This window comes from Triturus cristatus, chromosome 7 (assembly GCF_964204655.1).
Source record: "Triturus cristatus chromosome 7, aTriCri1.1, whole genome shotgun sequence".
NCBI classification, from domain to species: Eukaryota; Metazoa; Chordata; class Amphibia; order Caudata; family Salamandridae; genus Triturus; species Triturus cristatus.
In genome coordinates this window covers 1,690,766,228-1,690,791,269 of record NC_140590.1, presented here as the reverse complement: position 1 = coordinate 1,690,791,269, position 25,042 = coordinate 1,690,766,228, and the positions used below count along the sequence as shown (strand labels likewise).

At 47.4% G+C, this 25,042-nt stretch overlaps 1 protein-coding gene across 2 annotated transcripts in view; it reads right to left on the bottom strand.

Annotated features, from left to right (window-relative positions):
- NECAP1 (NECAP endocytosis associated 1) overlaps nucleotides 1–24,710 on the bottom strand; it is a 199,751-nt gene extending 175,041 nt beyond the window's left edge. Inside the window, exon 1 of one of the 2 annotated variants that reach the window (XM_085619869.1) lies at nucleotides 24,535–24,710. In XM_085619869.1, coding sequence (XP_085475995.1) covers nucleotides 24,535–24,650 — 116 coding nt within the window. In that variant the 5' untranslated portion in view covers nucleotides 24,651–24,710. The remainder of the gene's footprint in view (nucleotides 1–24,534) is intronic. The other variant, XM_085619868.1, reaches the window with a different exon arrangement.
- Nucleotides 24,711–25,042: the final 332 nt, after the last annotated feature.

Sequence of the window (25,042 nt, the reverse complement as noted above, 5' to 3'; positions counted from 1 at the left end):
AACCGTAGAAGTTACGTCGAGCGGGAGCCGTGGCTTCGGTGTAGGCAGCAGCAGCAATGGATAGAGTTTTGCAGAGATGCGGCAGTTTCAAAGTGACACTTTGAGTCGATGCGCTTGTTCCTTCTTTTAACACAGAAACTCACTTCCAAGGGTCCAGAACTGTAATTAGGACCACTTGGCAGAGTAGGGCTGTCAGCAGAGGAGCCCAGGTGCTGCAGGTGAAGTCTTTGGTGACCCTGAGACTTCCAACAAGAGGCAAGCTCAACTCAAGCCCTTGGAGAAATTTAGAAAGCATGATGTAGGGAGAAAAGTCCAGTCCTCTCACTTCCAGGGCAGCAGCAGCAAGCCAGCACAACAAAGCAAGCGACAAAGTGACAGTAACTCATGACAGCAACATAGCTCTTCTTCCTGGCAGGATGTCCTCAATCCAGAAGTGTTCTGAGTATACAGTGTCAGAGGTCCAGTACTTATACCCAATTTGGTCTTTATAGTGCACAAGACCCTACCCTTACGGGCCCTGGCCCACTAAAGGGAGGTGGAGACTGATTTGTGTGGGGGACAGGCACAGTCCTATTCAGGTGTCTGTGTCAACTCCTCCCACCACTCTAGCTCAGGAAACCCAGCAGCATGGTGATGGGCCATCAAGATATGCAGGGCACACCTCAGCTCACTTTGTGTAGGACTGTCTAGAATGAATTCACACAGCCCAACTGTCATCCAAACTGGATGTGTATTTAAGGACAGGCAGAGGCACAAAATGGTTAAGCAAGAAAATGCCAACTTTCTAAAAATGAAATTTTCAGACCTGCAATTAAAAAAAAAAACCTTAACAAAAAGATATATTTTTTTGATTGTGAGCCAAGAGACACCAAACTTCAATTTTCTATCAGCTCCCAAATGGAAGATACATTTGTAGGGTGTTAAAAGGCAGCTCCAATGCTAACCTATGGTAGAGCTTGGCCTTGCTGTAGTGAAAAACAATGTTACTTTTTAATTACCAGGACATGCGAAACACCAACACACGTCCTACCTTTTAAATACTTTGCACCTTGCCCTTGGGGCTGCATAGGGCCTATCTTAGGGGTGTCTTGCACGTAATAGAAGGGAAGGTTTGGGCCTGGGAAGTAGCTGCACTTGCCAGGTCGACATGGCAGTTTAAAACTGCACACACAGGCTCAGCAGTTGCAGGTCTGAGACATGTTTGAAGGGCTACTTATGTGGGTCGCACAATCAGCGCTGCAGGCCCAAAAGTAGCATTTGATCTACAGCCCTCAGCACATATGGTGCACTGTACTAGGGGCTTACTAGTATATCAATCAGTCAGCATTTGTATATTGCAACACCGTCACCCCTAGAGGTATTTGGGTACTGATGGTGCTGTGTCTCCTCCGAAACGCCAGGTCTTATGCTTCTTTCTGAAGTATACCAGGGACGGTGCTGTACGGAGATGGAGGGGCAGGGCGTTCCAGGTCTTGGCAGCAATGTATGAGAAGGAGCAGCCCCAGCTGTGGCTGCAAAGGATGCATGGTGTGTGCGGGGGCAAGAATGGATGATCACAGAGGTCTTTCGGGTAGGTGGAAGTTCAGTCGATGTAGGATGGTCCTTGGCTGTGTTGGGCCTTGTATGCGTACGTGAAAATCTTGAATGAACATCTCTTCTGGATGGGTAGCCAGTGGAGGTTTCTGAGGTGGGGGGCGATACGGTTCTGTCTAGGGAGGTCCAGTATGAGTCTGGCCGCGGTGTTCTGTATGGTCTGGAGTCTTTTGAGAAGCTGGGTGGAGATTCCAGCAGAGAGAGCATTGCCTCAATCGAGGCAGCTGGTGACAAAGGCCTGCACGACTGTCTTTCTGGAGTTGATTGGGATCCAAATATGCCAATCATAGAGAAATCAGTTACCATCATACTTTAGACCAGTGATACTCAAAATAGGGCCAGAGGGCAGCCTGGCAGTCCTTTCCTTGCGGCCTGCAGACATTCCCATGGGAACCTAGTAAACTGCCACAGAAAAATAAAGCTACTCGAGTTGCGTTTTTTTTCCTATTGCTGCTAACCAAGCAATATCGTTCTGCGATTCATGGCCGTTTCTACAGTTATTCAATCCTGTTTTATGAGCAAGGCTGCCCTGCTTATAAAACAAGCTGAAATGACTATAGAATTAAAGCCCATTATCAGAAAAAGAAAAAAAGAAGTTACAAGGGTACATTTGTTTGTGCTCTTGTGGGCAATGGCTTTGTTCCTACCTCTAGGTCAGCAAGGCTACCCTGCTCATAGGTGAAACCTTAGCTGAGCGGAGTGGAAGTGCAATGAGGGCGTATGGGGCCTATGAACAGGGGTATAAAAGGCCAGGGTTAGTGAGCATGAGGATGAGGTCAGCAGGTAGCTTTAAAAACTATTTTTTTACAATATTTTCTGGGTGTTTACTGAGGACAGTTTTCCTTTTGGCATGGTTACCTCCCACTTTTTGCCCGACTCTGAATGCAACTTGGACTGAATCTGCACTGGGTCCCTGCTAATTAGGTTCCCGGTGCCTGTGTTCTTTCCCAAAAACAGTACCTTTGTTTCCACCTCTGGCTCACATGTAAGTCCCTTGTAAATGATACCAGTGGTACCAAGGGCAATGTGACCAGAAAGGGTTTTTAAGGGCTGCAGCATGCATTATGCCACCCCAAAAGACCTCTCACCAAGCACATGCACACTGCCACTGAAGTCTGCGTGTTGTGGTGCAAATAAAAGTGAATACTCGACCTGGCACACATCCCTGTGTGCCAGGCAAGCCAGCACTGCCAGGGGAATAGGTAAGTCACCCCTACAGCAGGCGTCACAGTCCTGAGGCAGGGCGCACTATACCTCTGATGAGGGCATAACTGCATGAGCAGATATGCCCCATAGTGTTGAAGTCTATTCTTAGACATTATAAGTGCATAGTGAAGCCATAACGAATACATGGGCTGGAAACTTGCAGATATGAGTTCCATAGCTCCATTATGGCTTTACCAAATCCCAAAATGTTCGGAACTGAACGTCACGGATTAATGAGCCCACACGGATGCCAGTGTTGGATTTATTAACAACTGCACTCGGAAGGCACCTCAGAGGTGTTCGTTGAAAACCTAACCGATTGATAGTGTATAGCTGACTGGTTTGCACCAGGCTGCCACTTTCATACAGGTTTCTGATCTGGGTGGGAGCCTTTTGCTTTCGTGGGTCAGAAACAAAGCTTGCTCTGGGTGGCGATGCTTCAAACCTACGCCCAAGCAGGAACATCATTCAAGGGCGGTGAGCAACAAAGGCTTCTTACCCTTTGTTATGCTAGCCAGGGCCTCTCCAGCTAGTAGAGATGCTCCACTTTTTACGGCAAGGTCGGCAGGAAAATTAGTAATTATTTCAGGTGTGCCTCGTCTCAGTCAGGACCACCCTTAGCTGAAGTGACTCTGTGGTGAATGAGCCACTTTTGGGGTCTGACACCCTATGATGACCCTCAACCACCACCATTTTGTACTGACTTAAGTGTGTTATGTTACCTTAGCCTTAATGTAGGATGGGTTTGCATATGCCTGCTTTTCTTCTGTCTTTTAGTGGAATAGTCTTTCCAAGAATAGAAGGTATGGGATGTTGAGGTGCAGTCTTGTGGGTGGTGGTGCACACATGTGCTCAATGTTGTATACTGAGGGATTAAATGTATAATGTTATTTGGGTTAGGTGAATTATGACTTTGACCTATTGGCTTTGACGTAGTCTAATGTCATTCTGCCTTCCGACTTTACCTTGCTTCAAACTTTTCTGTGTGCACAGTGGTGCTTGTAAGTTGTGTGGGTGAGAATTATAGGTGCGGACTATTGCCTTTGACAGGGCCTCATGTCTGACTCTGCCTTGCTGCTACGTGCACAGCCGTGCTTGCAAGTTGTTTGGGTTATTCACATTCAAGGTCTTGGTGTTTTCCTGAGCGATTATTTTTGTTTATAGTGTAGGCCTCGTGAGAGCTTCGTCAAGACAGAGGCTGGAAGAAATGCGAATGGAGGAAGAGACTTGAGAGCTCCTTACTGCCATGGAGATGCTGGCTTGGAACTTGGCCAGTTCTGGTAAAATTCCTCTGGCGGTGGGAGGAGGTCTTTCACGAATCTTCTAGTGTGTTTATAGCTGAGGGTTGCAGGCTGAGAAACTGGGAGTTTGGATTCCGAGTGAGGGCAGACGTGTATCTCGGATTGAACCCTGGCTTGCTGAGCTCCGATCCCCGGCTGTAATTCCCCCAGTCAGAAGTGGGCAGTGTATGCACCAGGTGATGTATTGAGTTGTGTGGTTCTTTGATCATTGGAGGCGTTTTCTTTGTGGTGTGGGAGGTGCACATCCAGAGTACTCCTCTGCTCTCTATATATGTATATCTTCCTGATCTCTTGCAGGACGTCCAGTGTACCTTATCTTATATCAGTTATTGCTTGTTTATTAATCGGTATTATAGTTTGCTCAGTTATTGATTCATGCCTTTAGATTATAAGTTTGCTACATATATTTGAATCTTATGCATTTGGTATCTGAGATAGCCTTTGCCAGTGGCGGCTGGTGGATTTTGAAAGTGGTGAGGCGCGAAAAATGTTGTACCCTAATTGAATAAACGAAACAAAAGGCTGCGCATGGTTTGAGTTGGGCAGGGTTTGATAGTCTTTTGGACATTACACTGCTTTGTTTGGCAAACATAGCAAACTGTTATTGGGAGACAACATTGTGCATCACAACACACAAACAGCACTCCACACAACAAACCAATGAGCATTGCACCGGCGAAAATATAATGTGTGGCACACAGCACAGGCCGCTCTCAAGCCTTTCTTATTGCCTGCATCCTGAGGTCTCAGCCTCGACACTCAGATAATGCTTCCCACTGTCAGACCCTAGGCATCTTACTAACAGAACATCTCACTGTAGTCGGAATACATTAAAAACCTTAAACACAAACAATAACACAAACCCTTCTAAAACTGCGTCTACAGATATAGTCTTTACCTGACAATATGCGCACATATAATGCTACAGGGAAAAGCAGCCCTTCTTAATTTTGCATGATTTACATGGTGTGATAAGTTTGGTCGATGAGGCTCAGAGATGTTCAATGGCCTGTTAAGGGAAAATCCACGTCATTTGTGACCGCTCATTACATAAAACAAAACTCAGACATGGCTTGCATGGCTTACGTCTCCTCTGGTTAACACTGCCATTTACCATAACATGAAACAGAGAGAGAGAACAAGTTTCATTGTCCAAAGCAAGTCTCAACTGTTTTTGTTAGAACTTTGACTAAAGACCTATAGCTCAGACAGGTTAGTAGTGGATCTCTGTGCAAGACTTCAATAAGCTAATTCAATGCGCTACATATCAAGGTAAGGACAATGCACAGTGCCAAACTCTCAGAGCTGGTACTATTCATTATGCAGAGCAAAAATACAGCACACAGCAGAAGTCTGCTAATTTAATTACAAAGGACATAACCCTTCAGCATTGCATATAGATGGGTAAACCTGATTGTATTTAAATTAAAGCTACAAAAAAGTGCCATATTACTACTCCAAGAAGCTATGTTTAATTTCTGAAATGGTTACAGTGAGACCGAGATGGGCTTCATTTTTTAAAGCGAAGTGACTGCACTAAGAAACATGGCGAAAGCCGAACTTTGCATTATGTTAGATCAAGGGGACAGCAACCATCCCTTACACATGAGCACTGGCATGTACTAAGTGTCTGCTTACATTATTTCCCATATTCACCATTTTCAATCTCATCTTTAACTGAGTCAAGATGCAGCTTTCACGCAATGTGTGTAAAATACAATAAATCAGTGAGTTTCCAGAATAATCAAGTCAGGGGCTGCATGTGACCACTGTCTGAACTACCTCAACCCAACTGTGTGCATGCAGTTTCTGATATATGCATGTAAAACACAAATTCGGCAACATGAGGTTTTTCATAGGCACGGGCAGCTTGAAAAGTGCAACCCCTGAAACTGGTGTGGCTCTGACATACCGAGATCTGCACATGTTGCTTGCAGTCCGAATAGACAGCCACTTCACCTTTTCACGTCGCACCTGCGACTCCACTAACCATTTCAAAACAGATTGGAAATTTACCTCTTGAGGATAGTAACAGTATTTCTCAACAGGACTGTGTGCTTTGAGTGGGACCCCCATCCTTACAGACCGGGCACGCAGGCATCTTAGCATGCCATGCAATCATGTGCTAGTGCTCGTGGTACTTTAAGCCTGCATACTGTTAACGTACTAGCATAGTAATAAAGGCCCTTACAAATGCCATTCATTCTTGGGCCGTCAACTTCAAGCAGTCTGCAGACAGTGGTAATCACGCCGCATTGTAGCGGGTGTTGGGATGACGCAGGCACCCCCTCTCCCCCATAACTCTGAAACACAAACACATGCAAACGAGCTAAAAAAAAAAAAAAGCACTGCCTGCCACGTTGAACAAGACGTGTACAGCAAATCACAACAGATAATCTAGCTCCAGTCGCGGCTCGGGGGGGGGGGGGCAATGAAATATTAAACGAAAAACCTACCTCACAGCCGGTCCCGGGTCCACGGCACGCCACCTCTCAGACCTCTGCTCCCCTGGACTGCGCGCCTTTCACGAACGGCACTGGAGGGGCCTGCCAACCCCTCTCAGCCAATCCTGGCGCTGCCAGCAGCGCCAGGATTGGCTGACGGCACAGCTTACGCTACGCCCGCTGCCTGCCCATTAGGAGACCGAGGGGCTCCTAATGGGCATGCGCAAGCCAGTGCAAACACAAGTGCGCATGACTGGGCACGGGTGAAAATTCGCTCACCATCCCCACTCATGCGCACTTGTGCTGCTGCGCTGCCTGTTGCCCCTGGTCTGACAATCATGTCAGTCAACATGACGCCGGACCGCCCACCCCCTTCAGACTCTGAAGGGGGTGGGTGGTCCAACGTCATGCTGACTGACATGATTGTCAGTTGGTTCTCTCTGCGTCTTTGAACTTAAGTGTACTTAGCCGCGGGAGCTACGGGCGGGAGCTACGGGGGGGGGCGACGCAGCTACGGGGGGGGGGGCGACGCCCCAACGCCCCCAATGGACGCACCGCCACTGGCCTTTGCTTAGAGAGTATTATGTAATGAACCCCAAGCCTTAAAAGTGATAGAGTCTTTGCATTTTGTTAAATAAAACCCATTTTCAAAAGTTGCTGTTTGTTTTGTGTTGCAGTCTTGCTGTGCCAGGGGTGGTAAGACATGCTCAAAAGTGTATTATTCAAAGGTGTAGTAGTATATTTGCCTCCCAGGTGGGAGTGCAGGGATTGGGTGTGGCTTATTGGTGAGAAGCCATATTCAAAACAGGCTCCCTCCTTTCAAAATCCTCCATATTGGTTATGAGGATTTTAGCCAATAGGATGAGGGGTGTGCCCCCTCCCTAAAGGGAGTGGACATACATATGGTGTAGTCACACTAAAGGCAGGGAGTCCATTGGCTTCTACCTGCCAGTACCTGTAACGCATCTAAATTGAGTATTTATGGGCACCGCTGAACCTTTATCTTCCGATTCCTGGCAACCTAAAGAAGAAGGACCGAAGAGCGGTGCAACAGTGAAGCCTCCAGACAACCAACTTGGCCCCAGCCTACAGGCCTGTCTCTAGCCCTTGAAGAAACCTGCTCTAAAAAGCAACTTGCCTTGCAGGCCCAGCGACCTCCACAACCTTTTGAGGACTGCCTGCCTTCCCTAAGGACCAAGAGCTCCCAAGGACAGCAGACTTGTCCACAAAGAAACTCTCGAGAAGAGCTCGAGTGCTCTGCTGACCCACCCAACCAGCCCTCTGGACACACCTCTGCACCAGACGCCTCCAGCCTGAGTCCAAGTGGCCAACCAGTGCTAAGGTGGTCTCCAAGCAGTTCTACGCTCAAGTCCATCCCAGAGTGATCTCTCCTAGACTCCACGACAACACCTGCAGCCTGAGGACGAAGGATCCTCTAACCACGACCGGCTCCGGTAAGGATCTTCTGACCTCAAAGGACACCCCTGTACCCCGGCTTTGGGGAGCCCGAACAATGGTGCCCAGGTGCCTTTCAGCATCTCAACTGACCTCCAGGGCCACTGCTTCCCTACATCCAGCTTCCTGGTCCAAGCCTGCAGCCTTTGTTCAAGATCTTCAAACTCCATTGCTTTAGTCACCCAACATGTGTGGGCACTCTTCACCTGTCTGCCTCTGTGCTGCTGAGGGTGTGTGTTTGGTGTTGCCTCATGGCCCCCACCCTCCCAGTGCTGGTCCTACCCCCAGAGATTGACACCCCGCTACCTCCTATTTACCTACCTGCACCTCTTTGCGTGCCCCCAGTATCCATTGGCTAACATTGGTCCCCAGTGACCGAATGTGACCTCTGCACCTGGCTGCCCCAATTCTGCTGGAGGTGCAGTCTCTACACGTACCTGCCTCTTGCCCAGTACCAGTCCTAAAACACGAAGACTGGAATTGTAATTCGTGTAAAATTGCACGATCGTTTTCCTCCCACAGGTTAACATTGAAATGTTAGAAAAATGCACCAAGTGACCACTCTTAATACTTAAAAACGGATTTCACAAAATGTATTTTACTGCAACTATGCAGCTTTGGTTCCAAGAAATAAACATACGAAAAGTAATATTTTTTTTTAATGATTGGTCTCGGCTTTAGTCATTGAGTGTGAGTAATCATTTCTTGCCTGTGTATGTACAACAAATGCTCAGCACTGCCCTCTGATGACTAACTGCTCGCCACACTACCTCAAAAGAGAGCATTAGTATTATCTACTTTAGCCTCTGTAAAGACTCTGGGGATCCACTGGCCTCTGTGCACACTATACCTTACTTTGGTATAGTGTATATATACAGACCGAGACTCGTACATTTACCTACAGGTAACTGCATATAATATGTAATGCACATACCTTAAATGAATAATTAATGCAAGTTAAACTAATATCTGAAAATACCTTGTTTTGGTGGGAAAGAACAGTGATCACTACAGACTTCAGTGTAAATGGAGGGCTCATTACTTGAATCCTGGCTGATGCAATGTGTATTTATAGTGCTACTGGATCCCATCCTATGACAGTAAGCACAGTGAATATATGTAATTTATTTACAAATGTATTACACACAGTATAACACAATTTTCTTTTTTAATTTATGGGTTACACAGTATGAGATAAGCTTCTGCAAAAACCATGCAAAAATACATTTTTTTTACTAATCTTTAGGAAACCTGCATGTTTTTCTTCTGTCCCTTTAAACCCCCCACTTCACCCAATCTCCTGCAGCCTGTGCTAGGATATGCAAGTACCCATGCTTTAGACACAGAGCACTTGCACTTTAGCACTGATCAGAAATGGTAAAGTACCCAGAGTCCTAAAACTAGAAAAAAATGAAGTTCAGCAAACATCAAAAACAGGAGGTCAGAATCAAAACGACTCAGGAAATCATGGTAAAGGATTCCAGGACCAACACGCCACCTCCCAGCTGAAAGTGGGGAGAGCTAACCAACCTCTAGGGAGTTCTCATCACTAAGGAGGAAAATCATGGAAAGACCATCAGCGTTGATGTGTTTTGTTCCAGGGTGGTGTTCCACCATGAAGTTAATTCCCTGTAGGGAGAAGGACTACCTCAACAGTTTAGAATTCACACCCCTCATCTGCATTAACAATCTGAGGGACCTGTGGTATGTCTGAACCAGGAAGTGTGTCCCAAACAAGTAGGGTCTTAGATTATTCAGCACCCAGACCACAGCAAAAGCTTCTGTTTCTATTGTGCTCCACCTTTGTTCCCAGGAAAGTATCCTCCTGCTAATGAAGGATACAGGTTGATCTAGGCCCTCCTCGTTTACCCGTGAAAGCACGGATCCCACACCATGCTGTGAGGCATCAGTCTGCATCACAAATTCCTTAGAGAAGTCAGGAGACTTGAGCACGGACGCCAGGCACATGGCCCCCTTCAGGGTGTCAAAAGCGGTCTAAGCAAAACCAAAGGGGATGATGGACGGAGTGTTGAACATTGCAAGCACTCACCGCCAGTCAACTGATCTGGGTTTAATCCATCATCATTCTTTAGCTCACTCCTCCACCCCAGTTCAGACATGGCCATATGCAAATCAGTCTGACCCTTTGCCTCATGGGAACAGTCCAGCCCGAGCTGCCAAGCCATGTCTTCCCTAGACCGGAAACAAGCATCCTGGGACCAGTTTCTGGCTAATTAGCCGTCATCAGCCAGGCTAGCTCAAATCCAGTGGCAAAGTGAGCAAGGGACCCACGTCTGGGCATACCCTGCCAACTTGCGGCAAACAAAGCAAAACCAAACTCATCAGAAAAACGAGAGGAAAAAAAGCGATTGAAGACAGAATCTCTACTCATGCACACAACAGCAAAGAACTCTTCAACATCATCAAGGTGTTTGCCCAACCCACCAGCGAGTCCACCGACATCCCTCCCTCACAAGACCTCTGCGACAAACTCAGCACCTTTTTCCACCACAAAATCAAGAGCATGTACGACAACTTTGACGAAGACAACCAACACACTGAACCCTCACCAACCACCCCCGACACCCTGAAGCTAGCGATCGACAACTGGACAGCCCTCACCACCGAAGACACACTAAAGACGATAAAGTCAATCCACTCCGGGGCCCCCACGGACCCCTGCCCCCACCACATTTTCAACAGAGCCGCCGACACCATCGCACCCATGCTCTGCCACACCATCAACCGCTCCCTGGCAACCGCCTTGTTCCCCGACGACTGGAAACACGCTGAGATCAACCCCCTCCTGAAGAAACCCTCGGCGGACCACACCGACCTCAAAAACTACAGACCCATCTCCTTGCTCCCGTTCCCAGCGAATGTCATTGAGAAAGTCATCAACAGCCAACTCGCCACATTCATTGAAGAGCACAACATCCTCGAATCCTCCCAATCCGGCTTCAGAAAAAACCACAGGACGGAAACCGCCCTCCTTGCCGCAACAGACGACATCTGTACCTTACTGGACAAGAGGAAACAGCAGCCCTCATCCTCCTCGACCTCTCAGCAGCGTTCGACACAGTCTCTCACAGCACCCTAATACGCAGATTCCACGACGCAGGAATCCAAGACAAGGCCCTTGACTGGATCCGTTCCTTCCTCTCCGGCAGAACGCAGCGGGTCAGACTGCCCCCCGCCCCTTTCCTCTCTGACCCTACACCTACAGAGTCCCCCAGGGGTCCTCCCTCAGCCCTACGCTCTTCAACATCTACATGGCTCCGCTCACCCCCATCGTCAGAACATACGGACTCAACATTGTGTCATACGCAGACGACACCCAACTCATCCTCTCCCTATCCAACGAACCCAACACCGCCAGACAACTTTCGAGAAGGCATGGAAGCAGTCGCCAAATGGATGAAAAACAGCTGCCTACAACTAAACACCAACAAAACGGAAGTACTCATGGGCCCAAACCCAGATGCCTGGAACACCTGGTGGCCCCCCGACCTCGGAAGCGAACCCACCCACCCCTCCCCCATGGACCACGCACGTAACCTGGGAATCATCCTGGACTCGGAGCTCAAAATGGACCGCCAGATCAAATTCGTCTCATCCCCCTGCTTCCACACCCTCTGCCTCCTACGTAAAACCTTCAAATGGATCCCCCTCGAACACAGAAAGACCGTCACTCACGCCCGGATCACCAGCAGGCTAGACTACAGCAACGCACTGTATGCCGGAATAAACAAAAACCTCACCGCAAGCTACAGAACATCCAAAACGCCGCTGCAAGACTGGTCCTCAACCTGCCAAAACAATGCCACATCTCCTTCCACCTGCGCACACTCGACTGGCTCCCCATCGAAGCTAGTGTCACCTTCAAGATGCTAACCCACGCTCACAAAGCCCTCCACGACACCGGACCAGCATACCTGAATAGCCGACTCAAATTCCACGCACCCTAAAGGACCCTACAATCAGCCCAGCTCTCCTACACCGTGATCCCCCGCACCAAAAAGACCAGATCGGGAGACCGCTCCTTCTCCTTCCGCATGGCCAGAGCCTGGAACGACCTTCCACTCCACCTCAGACAGATAACATCGCTCCCCATCTTCGCAAGAAACCTCAAAACATGGCTCTTCGACAGACCCCCTCCCTGATGGACTGGAACCTGCGAACCCCCCCCCCCCCCCCCTCCCAGCGCCTTGAGACCCTTACGGGGAAGTAGTCGTGCTTAACAAACACCTGATTTGATTTGAAAGGGGATGATGGACGGAATGTTGAACATTGCAAGCACTCACCCCCAGTCAACTGATCTGGGTTTAATCCATCAACATTCTTTAGCTCACTCCGCTAACCCAGTTCAGACATGGCCATATGTAAATCAGTCTGACCCTGTGCCTCACAGGAACAGTCCAGCCCGAACTGCCAAGCCATATCTTCCCTGGACCGGAAACAAGCATCCTGGGCCGGGTTTCTGGCTAATCAGCCGTCATCAGCCAGGCTAGCTTGAATCCAGTGGCAAAGTGAGCAAGGGACCCACGTCTGGGTATACACTGCCAACTTAGGGCAAACAAAGCAAAACCAAAAGCGGTCTGGCATGCCTCTGTTTAGATCACCGGACAGGACTGTTTCTTAGAAGTCAGCTCTGTCAAGGGGGCAAAAATTGTGCTGTATCCCTTGGCAAATCTCCTGCAGCATCTAGTGAGATCTAAAAAGGCACTCACTTGTCTAGGGGGGTGCCCAAACCAGAGTTGCATCAATCTTTGGCTGCAGGGGCTGCATCATGCCGCTCTTTATATGGTGTGTCAAGTACACCACAGACCCCTGCCCTATCTGGCAATTACTTGCCTTAATAGTGAGGCCAGTAGTCTGCATAGCCTTCAACACCTCCTGGAGGTGGTACAAATGATCCTCCCAACTGGAGCTGAAGACTGCAATGTCATCAAGGACGGTGGCACTGAAGTTCTCCAATCCAGCCAGGACCTAGTTGACCAACCTCTGGAATGTGGCAGGGGCGTTCTTCCACCCAAATGGCATGACGTGGAACTGGTAGTGCCCTCCAGGTGTTGAGATTGCTGACCTCACGTGCCCCCTCGGTCAAAGCAATCTGCCAGTACCCAAACGTTAAGTCAACCGTGCTGAGGAACTTGGCCTCTCCAAGTCGGTCAATGATCTCATCAGCTTGGAGGATGGGATGCACATCAGTCTTGGCGACGGCATGGAGTCAATGGTAGTCAACACAAAACTGGAGTTCATATGTGACACCAGGTGGCGCAGCTTTGAGGACCACAACTAATGGGCTGGACCAAGGACTGTTGGAGGGCTCGATCACCCCCAACTCTAGCATCTTAGAGACTTCTTTCTTGATTCTGTTCCTCGCTCTGTCAGACAACCGGTAAGACCTGCACTTAATAGTTTGACTATCCTCAGTGTCAATACCGTGGGTGACTCCTGGATGAGTGAGAACAAAGAGGCAATCTGACCCAGCAACTGCTGACAGTACCTCTGCTGTTCTAGGGTCAGAGTAGGAGAGAGGATCACTCCCTCTACTGACCCATCCTGCTCTTTGGAAGACAGGAGGTCGGGGAGATGTTCGCTGTTCTCTTCCACCCCATCATCCACAGGGCTCGAAAAATCAAAAAAAATCTTACCAAACCTACAGGTCTAGTAACTTCAAAAATCTACTCAACCTAACTGTAATACACTTGACCTCTGAGAGCAAATGTGACAAGTTAACAAAATGTAAAGGCATTTTTATTTCTCATTCAGTTTGTGAGCAATAAAGATGCCTTTAAATCTTGCTATCTTGTCACATTTGCTCTTCTTTCAGAGACAGAGGTCAAAAGTCAGTCTTCCTTCCTACATGCCAGAAAGGGCGAGTAGGACCTAAAAGAAGCTCACCCTAATTCAATCTGGCTCGCAGATGCGAGCGGATTTTGAGAGCCCTGATCCATGACTAAGAGCATGGTCAACTCCGATCTTTCCAAAATAAGGTTTGGGGCGGTTCATGTGTAGAACCTTTAATGGGCTTCCTAGGAGTCTGCAAGTCCACCAAGTAGGTGACTTCACTCTTGTGCTCCTTCACCTCAAATGGCCCAGACCTTTGGTTTTATTGAGCACTGGGTTCTACTGGTGCCATCACTCATACTTTCTGGCCAGGCTGAAACTCAACCAGAGAAGTATTCTGGTCATACCAACATTTCATATCCTCCTGGCTAGCTTCCAGATTCTCCTTGGCGAGTTTCCGGAAGCGGGATATCTGGTTTTAGAAGGCCATGAATCCATTCTGGGATGGCTTCCTATAAGCTTGTTCCCAGCCCTCCATTACCAAACTGAGAGGTCCCCTCACAGGGTGCCCATACAGACGTTCAAAATGGCTGAAGCCAACTTCCTTCTGCGGTGCCTACCTGTAAGCGAACAGAAGTCATGGTAAGAGGAAGTCCCACTTAAGCCTCACGGGTTCAGGGAAACACATTCATGCCCTTCAGGGTACAGTTGAACTGTTCAACCAGCCCATTGATTTGGGGGTGGTGAACCTGTGGGGTAACACCACATGCCTTCCACATGATCTTCATGTACAAGGACATGAAGTTGGTACCACGGTCAGATACCACCTCCTGGGGGAAACCCACATGGGTAAAGATATCCCTGTGCCCTGGCCACGGTGGGCGCAGTCACCGGCCTCAGAAGGATAGCTTCTAGATACCGGGTGGCATGGTCCACAAAGACCAGGCTGAAACAGCTGCCTATGGCCGTCTTGAGATTAAGAGGCCCCACAATGTCTATGCCCACCCACTCAAATGGGGTGCCCATGACAGGAAATGGTTGCAGGGGTGCCTTGCACCCCCCCCCCCCCTACAGATTTGCCACCCGCCTGGCAGATAGGAAGGACCTACAGAACGCATCTTAGGACTTCCTCACTTGGGGACAATAGAAGTGGGTGGCAAGCCTGTCAAAGATTTTGTCCTGCCTCAAAAGACCTGCCAGAGTCACATCACAAGCCAAACCCTGTAGGAAGGTTCTGAAGCATTCGGGTGATACCAGCACACGGGCTGCCCCAGTCTCAGCAACCTTAGGCTCTCTATACAGGAGATCATTCTCCCACTAGATTAGGCAAGATCCTGAGGAGTTACCAGCTGCCTGGTCCTTGGCCTGTTTCCGAAGACCCACAATAGCGGGACACTCTTTCTGCACTGTGCAGAATTCCTCCATGGCGAGGCCTCCTTCCTGCTGCCAATGGGTCAGCTCAGGCTGGTCCCCCAGTTTGGTCACATCTTTCCCTGTAGGTTTCACCCCCCCCCCCTCCCCCCAGGGTCGGCCTCCTCCCCCGTGAGAATCTCAGGATCTGGTTTCCCCATGCCCCTTGCCCTTTCTCTTCCTGGCAGGCAGCTGGGCCCTTCTTTCAGGCTCGAGGTCCATCTGATCACCCTCTCGGGCTACCATGGATCGTGTGGTCAGGCACACCCACTCAGGTAATCTCAACATCTCCATGTGCGACCTGAGCTCCACCTTCTTCCAGGCTGTATGCTCCAGGTCTTTGCCCAGCAGACAATCAACAGGCATGGATGACTCACAGCTACCCTCAAGGAACCCAAGACCCCTCTCCCTCCACTCGAAGGGAACCTGAGTCACCAAACATTGGCGCTCTTCGTGGTCCGCAGCAACAACTTGGTGGGCCACATTAGGGACTGTACAGACACCAGATGAGAGCGGAGAGTTGTCATACTGGCTCCTGTGTCTCTCAAGAGAGTCCACCCTCCTCCCATTGATTGTCACCCAATGCCTGTACATACTGTTGTCAGGCATTAGAGTTCTCTGTACCATCTCACCATCACCCATGGAGACTAGTGTGATCTCAGCTGGCTCCCCAACACTACCTGGGAAAGACTCCTCCCCAAGCACTATACTCTCCATTCCCAGTGACTACCCACCGGTTGGGGGGGGGGGGGGGGGGCTATGCCTGACCCCCCGACCCCCCCCCCGCCCTCTCCCCACCGGTGCCCTTCCTGGCTAAAGTCAAAACATTTCAGGGGTCCCTTCCCTCCAGGTTTTTCTGGCAGGAACCACTTCTTTTCAACAAGGGGTTGGGAATCCTTACCCTGGGAACTATTTTGGAGCCCTTTAGAGAACTCCTCACTTTTATCTGTGTCCCCCTCTCCTTCCTAGGTATAACCTTGTCCACCCTTGGGGCTCAGTCGCTACAGTTTCTTTTGGACCCTGGTCCTGAGATAGCTGGCTGCCTCCTGAGCAAGCTACCTGGGGTCAGTAAGCTTACTGTCAACCAAGTGCTGGCGCAGCTATTGAAAACAAAGACTAGACAAGTGCTAACACACAATCTAATTGTACAGACCCTGATAGTCTGTCACCTCACTGCCCTTATCCCAACTATCCACTGCTCTGCAGAAGGAATCAACACACTCAACCCATGTCTGTGAACCAAGCTTAGGGCTCTCACTAAACTTCTTCCTGTACATCTCCGGGGTAAGACCATATCCCTTGATCAGGGTTCCCTTCATGGCAGGATACCTCATCTTAACTCCTTCCTCTAGGGCTAGCGAGGTGCTCCTCCCCTCTTCTGTGAAAGGCTTCCACAAACCTGTCCTCTAATCTCTCTCATGGACCCTGTGCATTCATAAAGCAACTTCATAGGCCTGGAATCAATTATCCATGTCCTCTCCCAGTTTAAAAATCAGACACTTCATCCTAGGGTATGTATACCATTCCTTCAGAGTTCACTACAGAATTGCTGCCACCATCTGTGCTGGACTTGTCCTTCAAACCCAGCTTCTTCAAGCTCAGCTCCTGAGCTCGAAGAATCTTTCTCTCCTCCATGGCTAGCCTTTCTTTCTCCCTCTCCAATTTTTGTTTTTACACATCTACATCGAGTTTTGCTAACTCGAACTTGAGCTTATTTTCTTCGAGCCTGTCCTTCAACTCAGTTGTAGACAGTTCTTTAGAGGAAACACTTCTCCCTGCCCTGGAGGGCACCTTGCCCCAGGCAGATCCTGGTTATCCAAATCACCATGCAGACTTTGTTACTCCATGTCATCAACAATATCATTCCCATTCCCTGTGAGCTCACCAGCCTACCTGGCTACAACTAGGCCCTCAGCACCTTTTACAGCTCCTCTTTTGTTGTGAGGCCCTTAAAAGAACATCTGAAAACCCTGCAGAACTTTTTAAACTGAGGCAATGTATAGGTCTTCAACCTCTCCTACTCAAACACCAAGTCTGCAGGTATTGCTGGTGGCTCTCCAGACTGAAAAACGATTGTAGAAACTCAAAGAATTGTAAACATAAACATTAAAAAAGAAAAATAGTATGCTGGTAAGTCATGGAAGTAGTGTACACCAATCACTGTATGTAATGCAGAAATACAAGTCCTATCCTCAACTCTGATCACCAATGTTAGAAATGGGGTCTATAGTTGGCAGTGGTAAGCACCTGGTCCAAGTAGTGACCCTCACGCTAGTCAGGGTAAGTGTCGCAACATACCTGGAGCTGCAGTAACGGAGGGCGAAGACTTATTCCCCCCTTATGTCTCTCCTCTCATGTACATCTCCTCCCCACAGGATCCCATTAGAAGTAAACACGCCATCTTGGTTGCCTAAACGGACTTCCAGGGTTACGACAACCAAAACGTAACCCTGTCACGTGGGCCAATCAATAGCAAGAAATATGACCCGGCTGCCTTGATAGGCTGGGCTGCTGGTGACGTAGGGGGGAGTAACTGGATGCCAGGGCGAACAATGTGCTCGACTCGCCGAGGCAACAAGAGGACGCCGAAAGAAGGGAAAAACGGGAGACATCCCCGAGTGAACCCCGGCGTGTTATTGTTATTTTAATCTTATAAGGCGCACACCTACCCAAGGGTTTTCCAGGGCCGCCTGATAGGAACAAAAGGAAAAAGAAAGTGCTCTACATATTGAACAACCAGGTTTTTAAACACTTACGAAAATTCTCGTAAATAGTTTCAGTCCGAAGTGACGTTGGAGAGGGGGGGTCCATAAAGAGGGACATAGACAAGTGAAGGACCGGCCGCCCATACGCGTCAATCTGGTCCTAGGCACCGTAAATTTTGCCCGAGAGGTGGAACGTAAGAGAAGTGGTGGGAGGTAAGGATGAACTTAAGCATTTCAGTATTGGGGTGCCTTACCAACTTTGATTTTGAACATATAACTCAGGGTTTGAATTTAATATGATTCTCAACCCTGAGTCAATGTAGATCCCTAAGGGAACCGGATATGGAAACTGTTTTAGGAACCTTACAAAGTAGCCTAGCTGCCGCATTCTGCACCATCTGCAGTTTACGTATCACATCCTTGTTGGCTCCTAGATACAGAATGTTTCCGTAGTCCAGTCTAGAAGTGACAAGAGCCTGGACCATGGTACGTTAGTTGGACAAAGGCAGCATCCAAAGGATTTTCCTGAGCCATTTAATGATGTGAAGCAGATTGAAGACACTTTCACCGCTTGTTGCTTCATTGATAACTGGTCATCGATTATAACACCTAAATTCCGGACCTGATGATTAGGCTGGGGCAGAGCACCCATTTCAGGCGGCCAGTGTTGAGGTCCCCATAGGTCTTTGTTCTTACCCAAAATCAGCACCTCCGTCTTTTCACCATTGAGTTTGAGCAGGTTGGCTTGCATCCATCCTGCTATGTTCATCAGCCCAGACTGAAGGGAAGAAAATTTTGACGCCCTTTCAGCAGAAAGTGAGAAAACAATCTGGGTGTCATCGGCATAGGAGAAAAGGGACAACCCTGCATCTTCAGCAATCGTCGCCAGAGGCCTGACATAAATGTTGAACAAAAGAGGGCTAAGGATGGACCCTTGAGGAACCCCATAAAGGTGAGAAACGAGTATTGGAGCTGGCCGTGGGGGAGAAGAACTGGAACGTGCGATAAGTCAGAAAATCAGCAAGCCAGTTGAGTGCAAAAGCAGTTATTCCTAAGGACTGCAGTGCAATACAATAGTAAGGTGTGAGAGACCATGTCAAAAGCGGCACTTAAATCTAAGAGTATGAGTGCCACGATGTCTCCAGAGTCAACACAGTTGCGTAACTTTTCTGTGACTCCAAGCAGAGTAATTTCAGCTTGAGAGCCAATTACCCGAGAGTGACAGCAGAGAGGGTACCGGACCCGATCTGGTATAGCGACATAGGCAGCCACGTTCCAGGCGGAACGTGGCTGTGAGAGGTACGTGCACGGCTACGGGGCATTCTTTTAAAGGATCCCGCAGGGACGGAAAGGTTCTCCGAGAGTAAGGGATGGGGCGGTCTTTAGCTCCTAACGAGCAGAGGAAGCCCAGAGGTTGGGACTACCCTAGAGCGGGGCACCAGTGTATCGCAGGGAAACAACACTGGTGGTGGGCCTGGTGGCTAGCTGACCCCCTCACTCCCTTCATAAAGTGAGGCGCAGAGAGGGTCCTAACCATTTCTTGTTTTGTCCCCCCCCTCTGAGGACCAAGAGATGTCCCAAGAAGGAGCCTGTACAGAAGGTCTCTTGCCTGAAGCAAGTCAACGAACCAACTGAAACCCCAGAAACTAAATGGTAAACTGACAAACCCCAGAAACAAAACGTGAACTGACTTAATAGCCAGAAATAAAAACATTCTAAGCAAACCCAAGCATCCTGTTTCTCACACTGCCACAGTAAGTTACACACAAAGATTAACTCCTGCACACCCCCTTGGTAGCTTTGCACAGAGCAGTCGGGCTTATCGCTAGAAGTAATGTGTAAAGTATTTGTACACACACTGAAAACGCCATAAAAGTACTCCACACCAGTTTAGAAACATAGCCACTATTTATTTTAATAAAACAAGACCAAAATGACAAAAATCCAGCATACACAAGTCAAGATTTGGGGAGAGGATGTGGCCTAATGGCTAGGGCGGTGGACCTCAAATCTGGGGAACCGGGTGCAAGTGTCAGCAACGACGCTCCACATACTATGATTCTGAGTAAATCAATTAATCTCCCCATGCCTAACAAAAATGAGTGTATCCTTATGTAACGCAACTGGTGCTCATGTAAAGTGCTCCGATACCTTCGGGTCAAGTTTGTGCAATATAAAACTACGAAATAATATATACACATGACTTGGTGGCACAAATTAATAGGAACAAGCAAGCGGCTATACGGAACTCTGATAAAGGGGGCAGTGTTGTCCTATGGCCGATGAATATGTACTAACAGGAAGCCCGCACACAACTAAGTCAAACAGACTGCTATAAAAAGTGTAAACAGGAAACAATGATCAAAGCTCAAACTGAATATATTCTGGAACGAGAGCAATGGATGAAGGAGGGTTTACTCTCACATGATGAATTTAGATATCTGAAGAATGACACTCCTAGGACTCCAGTGCTGTACTTGATTCCAAAGGTGCATAAAAATGCCAGTTGCACCCCAGGACGACCAATAACATCGGCCAATCAAAGTATGATGGAAAAAACATCGAAGTACATGGACTTCTTTTTTAAATCATACGTAGCAAAGTTACCATTGTACGCAAGGGCGAGCAGGGACTTTTTGAAAATGATATACAACATACCTATGGAACATGATTTCGTGTTAATAGCACTGGACATAACGACTCTCTACACAAGCATAGCCCACAACGATGGTTTGAGAGACATGCAATATTTCCTAAGTGAAATACCAGTAAGCTTATGGAAACACACCCAAATGTTGCTGGCAATGGCAAAGAGGTGCCTGGAAGACAACTTCTTTTTATTTGAGGGTGATCTTTATCAGCAAAATCGGGGGACTGTGATAAGCATCTGTTTCGCCCCCAGTTATGTATGCTTGCATGTAGGGTGGTGGGAGGAACAGGTGCTCCGCAGAGAACACGCACAGATGTGGGAGAACCACATAGTATTGTGGGCTAGATTTATTTGTGATCTGGAGAGGAACCACTAACTCCACAGAACAGCTTGTTAATCGTCTAAATAACAATGATTTAAATTTGAAATTTACACATACCATCAGTAAAAGCAGTGTGACATTTCTAGATGTAGAGGTGTATGTTGAGGCGGGGAAACTTGAGACTAGACTTTACAGGAAAGAAACAGCAGGAAATACAACCCTGCATGCATCGAGCTTTCATCTGTCCCATATAAAACAAAGCATTCCATATGGTGAAATGCTGCGAACGAATTGAAATTGTAGCACACCCAGTGAATTAATGAAGTGTCAGAATGAGATGAGCGAGATATTTCGTTAGAGGGGTTATAGGGAAGCAATGGTTGAGGAAGCAAGACATGCAGCAAATAGGAAGAAACGTGAGGTGATTTTATGTTCCAAGAAAGTCGCTAGAAAGGAGAAGATAGAACCTCAGATGCGATTTCTCACTACTTACAATACCCAAAACAAAGAATTTAGGAATCTGGTCAAAATAAATTGGCATATTCTTAAAACAGATCCATTGATTGCTATTGTTAAAACAAGCCTGGAAATGGAACGTGACTTAGGGTAGTTAAGCCCCTCACCAGGCTTTAAGAAGTGTAGCAGGTGCAGGAGCATGCAGTATAGGTCAGACCACCACAGTTTACTCAACTCCCTTTGGTGGTAGGAAGATGAAGATTAGGGGGGGCTTATAATTGCAATTCTGAATTTGCGGTCTACATGCTAACCTGCACGTGTAATTTGCAGTATGTGGAGAGCACAACACTGCAGGTTCATAAAAGAATCCGGCAACATATGAGGGCGATCACCAATGCGGACTGATCATACCCCGTAGCTCGACACAAATCATACAACAGAAAGATCCTACACAAGTTAAATACTTTGTAATAGATGCAGTTCCGACAAATAAAAGGGGTGGTGATCGTGTAAGAACATTACGTGAGCTTGAAACAAGATACATTCTCACACTTGACAGTAGAACACCTAATAGGCTGAACTATGATGAATATTTCCATTCCTGTCTTTATTATCTATGGTGAGATAATTGTTGTAATCCATAAGTATTTAAAGTGTTGTTGAATAGAGGATGAAACCTAAACCGACTCCTTGTTAAGATGGCCTGTTTCCATGAGTTTAGAACTGCAAATGGTACCATAAGACACAAACCTGGAAAAAAAATTTTTAGTTGTTGGATCTGAAATATGATTCATTCATCAAATGTGCACTTGCCTGCAATTTTGATGTTATACTTAATTTGACTAGTCGAACTGTGTATTTTACTTTGACACTGGTCTTGTCGTTATAGAAAGTTTGATTTATTTTGTGCAAAGAAACATATATGAATGTTTATTTTAGGCACAGTACACCCTAAAATTGGTAAATTTCATTAATCATTTCTTCTCCGCCTCAAAATAAGTTTGATGCCATGTTCAGGTTATAAATGCCGACTGAATAAAACTCACAGTATTGCATAATGTTATGTGAACTGGTAGTCTTTTTTTCATTGCAGTTTGACCCTTGGAAAGATAAGGCCACTGATGGGCAGGTAAACTGTGTGTGATCACGGCCACCGCGACGGCCGAAACATGTTATGGCTAACACGGAATATAGATAAATTGAATACTATGCAATTGAAGTCCACTCAGTTTGTTGTCTAACTTTTGCCAAACATCATGGGGATATATATTATATAATATATGACCTTTCAAAGATTAAATAAATTTATAGCTCTAAGAAAACAACAGCTCCAACTGGGGCCTATATGGTCGTACTTGACCAGGACAAATCCACTAGTTCAGTCAGACTACGATTGAGTGGGGCCGGCTACAGGAATCATGCAGATCCCGGTACAACACCTTGGATGAGTCAAAAATCAAAGACTATGCTTGGTACAGGGGAGGGGAGACGTTGATAAAGCAGGTGATGCGTTGGTTCCTTACTGCTTTGCAGGTCATTGCTGCTCAGTGTCAGTGCATTGCGCAAGGGAGGTGATGCATTGCTTGTAGTAAGTGATGCTCGGTTCCTGGAGGCGGTGAAGGGTTGTCTAACGCGGTTGATGCGAGGCGCAGGGGAGGTAGTGCGTTGATTGCAGGCGATATACCTCGATTCCTTACTACAAGTATGGAGACTTCAAAGAAAGTTATTTGTAGTGAACAAGACCCCGTGCTTCCTGGCCCTGGCTCCAGACACTACATGGGGGTGGAGACTGGTTTGGGTGGTGACAGGCACAGCAATATTTAGGTGCCAGTGGCAACTCCTCTCACCACTCTAGCTCAGGATATGCAGGGCACACCTCAGGTCCCTTTGTGTGCAACTGTCTAGAGTAAATTCACAAAACCCAACTGTCACTGTCATCCAACCCAGATGAGTATTCTAGGGACTGGCAGAGGCACAACTTTCTAAAAGTGGCATTTTCAGAACTGAAATTTAGGACCAACTTAACTAGAAGATGTGTTTTTAAACTGGAGTCCAGAGACACCAAACCCAGATTTTCTAATTTTCTATAAGCTCCCAATTGGAAGACACACTTGTAAAATGTTACAAGGCAGCTCCAATGCTAACTTATGGGAGAGATGAGCCTTGGTGTAGTGAAAAAAATCTTTTGCAGTTTTTCACTACCAGGACATGTGAAACATCAACATACATGTCCCACCTTTTAAATACACTGCACCCTGCCCTTGGGACTGCCTAGGGCCTACCTTAGGAGTGTCATACATGTAATAAAGGCAAGGTTAGCCTGGCAAGAGGGTGCACTGGCCAGGTCGACAAGGCAGTTTAGAACTGCACAAAGAGGCTCAGCAGTGGCAGGCCTGAGACATGTTTGAAGGGCTGCTTATGTGGGAAGCACAATCAGTGCTGTGGGCCCCCTAGTAGCAGTTGATTTACAGGTCCTGGGCAAACATGGCACACTATACTAGGGACTTACTAGTAAATCAAATATCAATCATGATTAAACCAATTACCACCATACTTTACACATAGAGCACTTGCACTTTAGCACTGATCAGCAGTAGTAAAGTGCCTAGACTCCAAAAACCAGCAAAAACCAGAGTTCAGCACACATCAAAAACAGGAGGTCAGAAGTAAAAAAAGACAGGGGAATCGATGTATTTAAAGAGGAGAACATGGAACAGAGAAGCCATCTCTACATGGTTGCAGGTGTCTGGTTTAAACTGTTCTCCGGCATCAGCACCTCTTTTGCAGTAGGTCATGCAGATAAATATTTCAATACATAAATCCTGCATTCCTAATGCCTCACATCTTTGGCACCGGTTGTACCCTTTATTCAACGGGGATTAACATTTAAATGAATATATAACAACCAGTCAAACCGTTGTGTTAGTTATCACACCACACACCCATCTTTATGTAAAGATCTGTTTCCAAATAACCATGGCTTAAAAGTGGCATTGTGTAAAATAAGTCTTAAATCTCTAACCAAGTATGTTTGGCAAGAATTATTAAATTACCAAACAACTGCAAGCCTCGTGGTCACGATTAAAAGCTGTGATCTTATAATGGATTATACTACATAACGGTACGAGTATACAACTCCTGGACCGACCACTGAGCATTGCTCCTCTCTGTGCTGTGAACCCAGGGCCCTCGCACTCACCTGTACCCCCGATTGGAAGCCCGCGGAGGGATGCGGTAAACGCTCACCTCGGGCTTTACACATAGTACGGACTCATACTCCGCCTCCACAGCCGCTGCCATCTTGGCTTCTCCCATCCTCTCGCCTTACCAGCTGCAGTCAGAGAGGGCGGGACATACGCTGTTGTCATGGGGAATCTCACCACCACAGCCTATTGGTTGAGCAAGGTAGTCAGAGGTAGCCATCTTAGTATGGGGTTGATTTGACGTGAGGCAATGATGGATCTGTGCGTCACTAATTCGAAAACGGACGATGTGACGTCATAGCTACCGTTTCGGAGGCGGGCGTCACGTATACGTAACAAGTAGAAGTAGACGTGCGACGGTGCGAAGGGGCTGACGTTAGGACAGTTTAGTTGATCGTTATTTTTCTTATTTTTGTTTTGCGAATAATCCCGTACAGTATTATTAGTTTATGGTTTGATATGATTGGTGTAAATGCATGAGGCTAAATACGTGTAATTGAATAA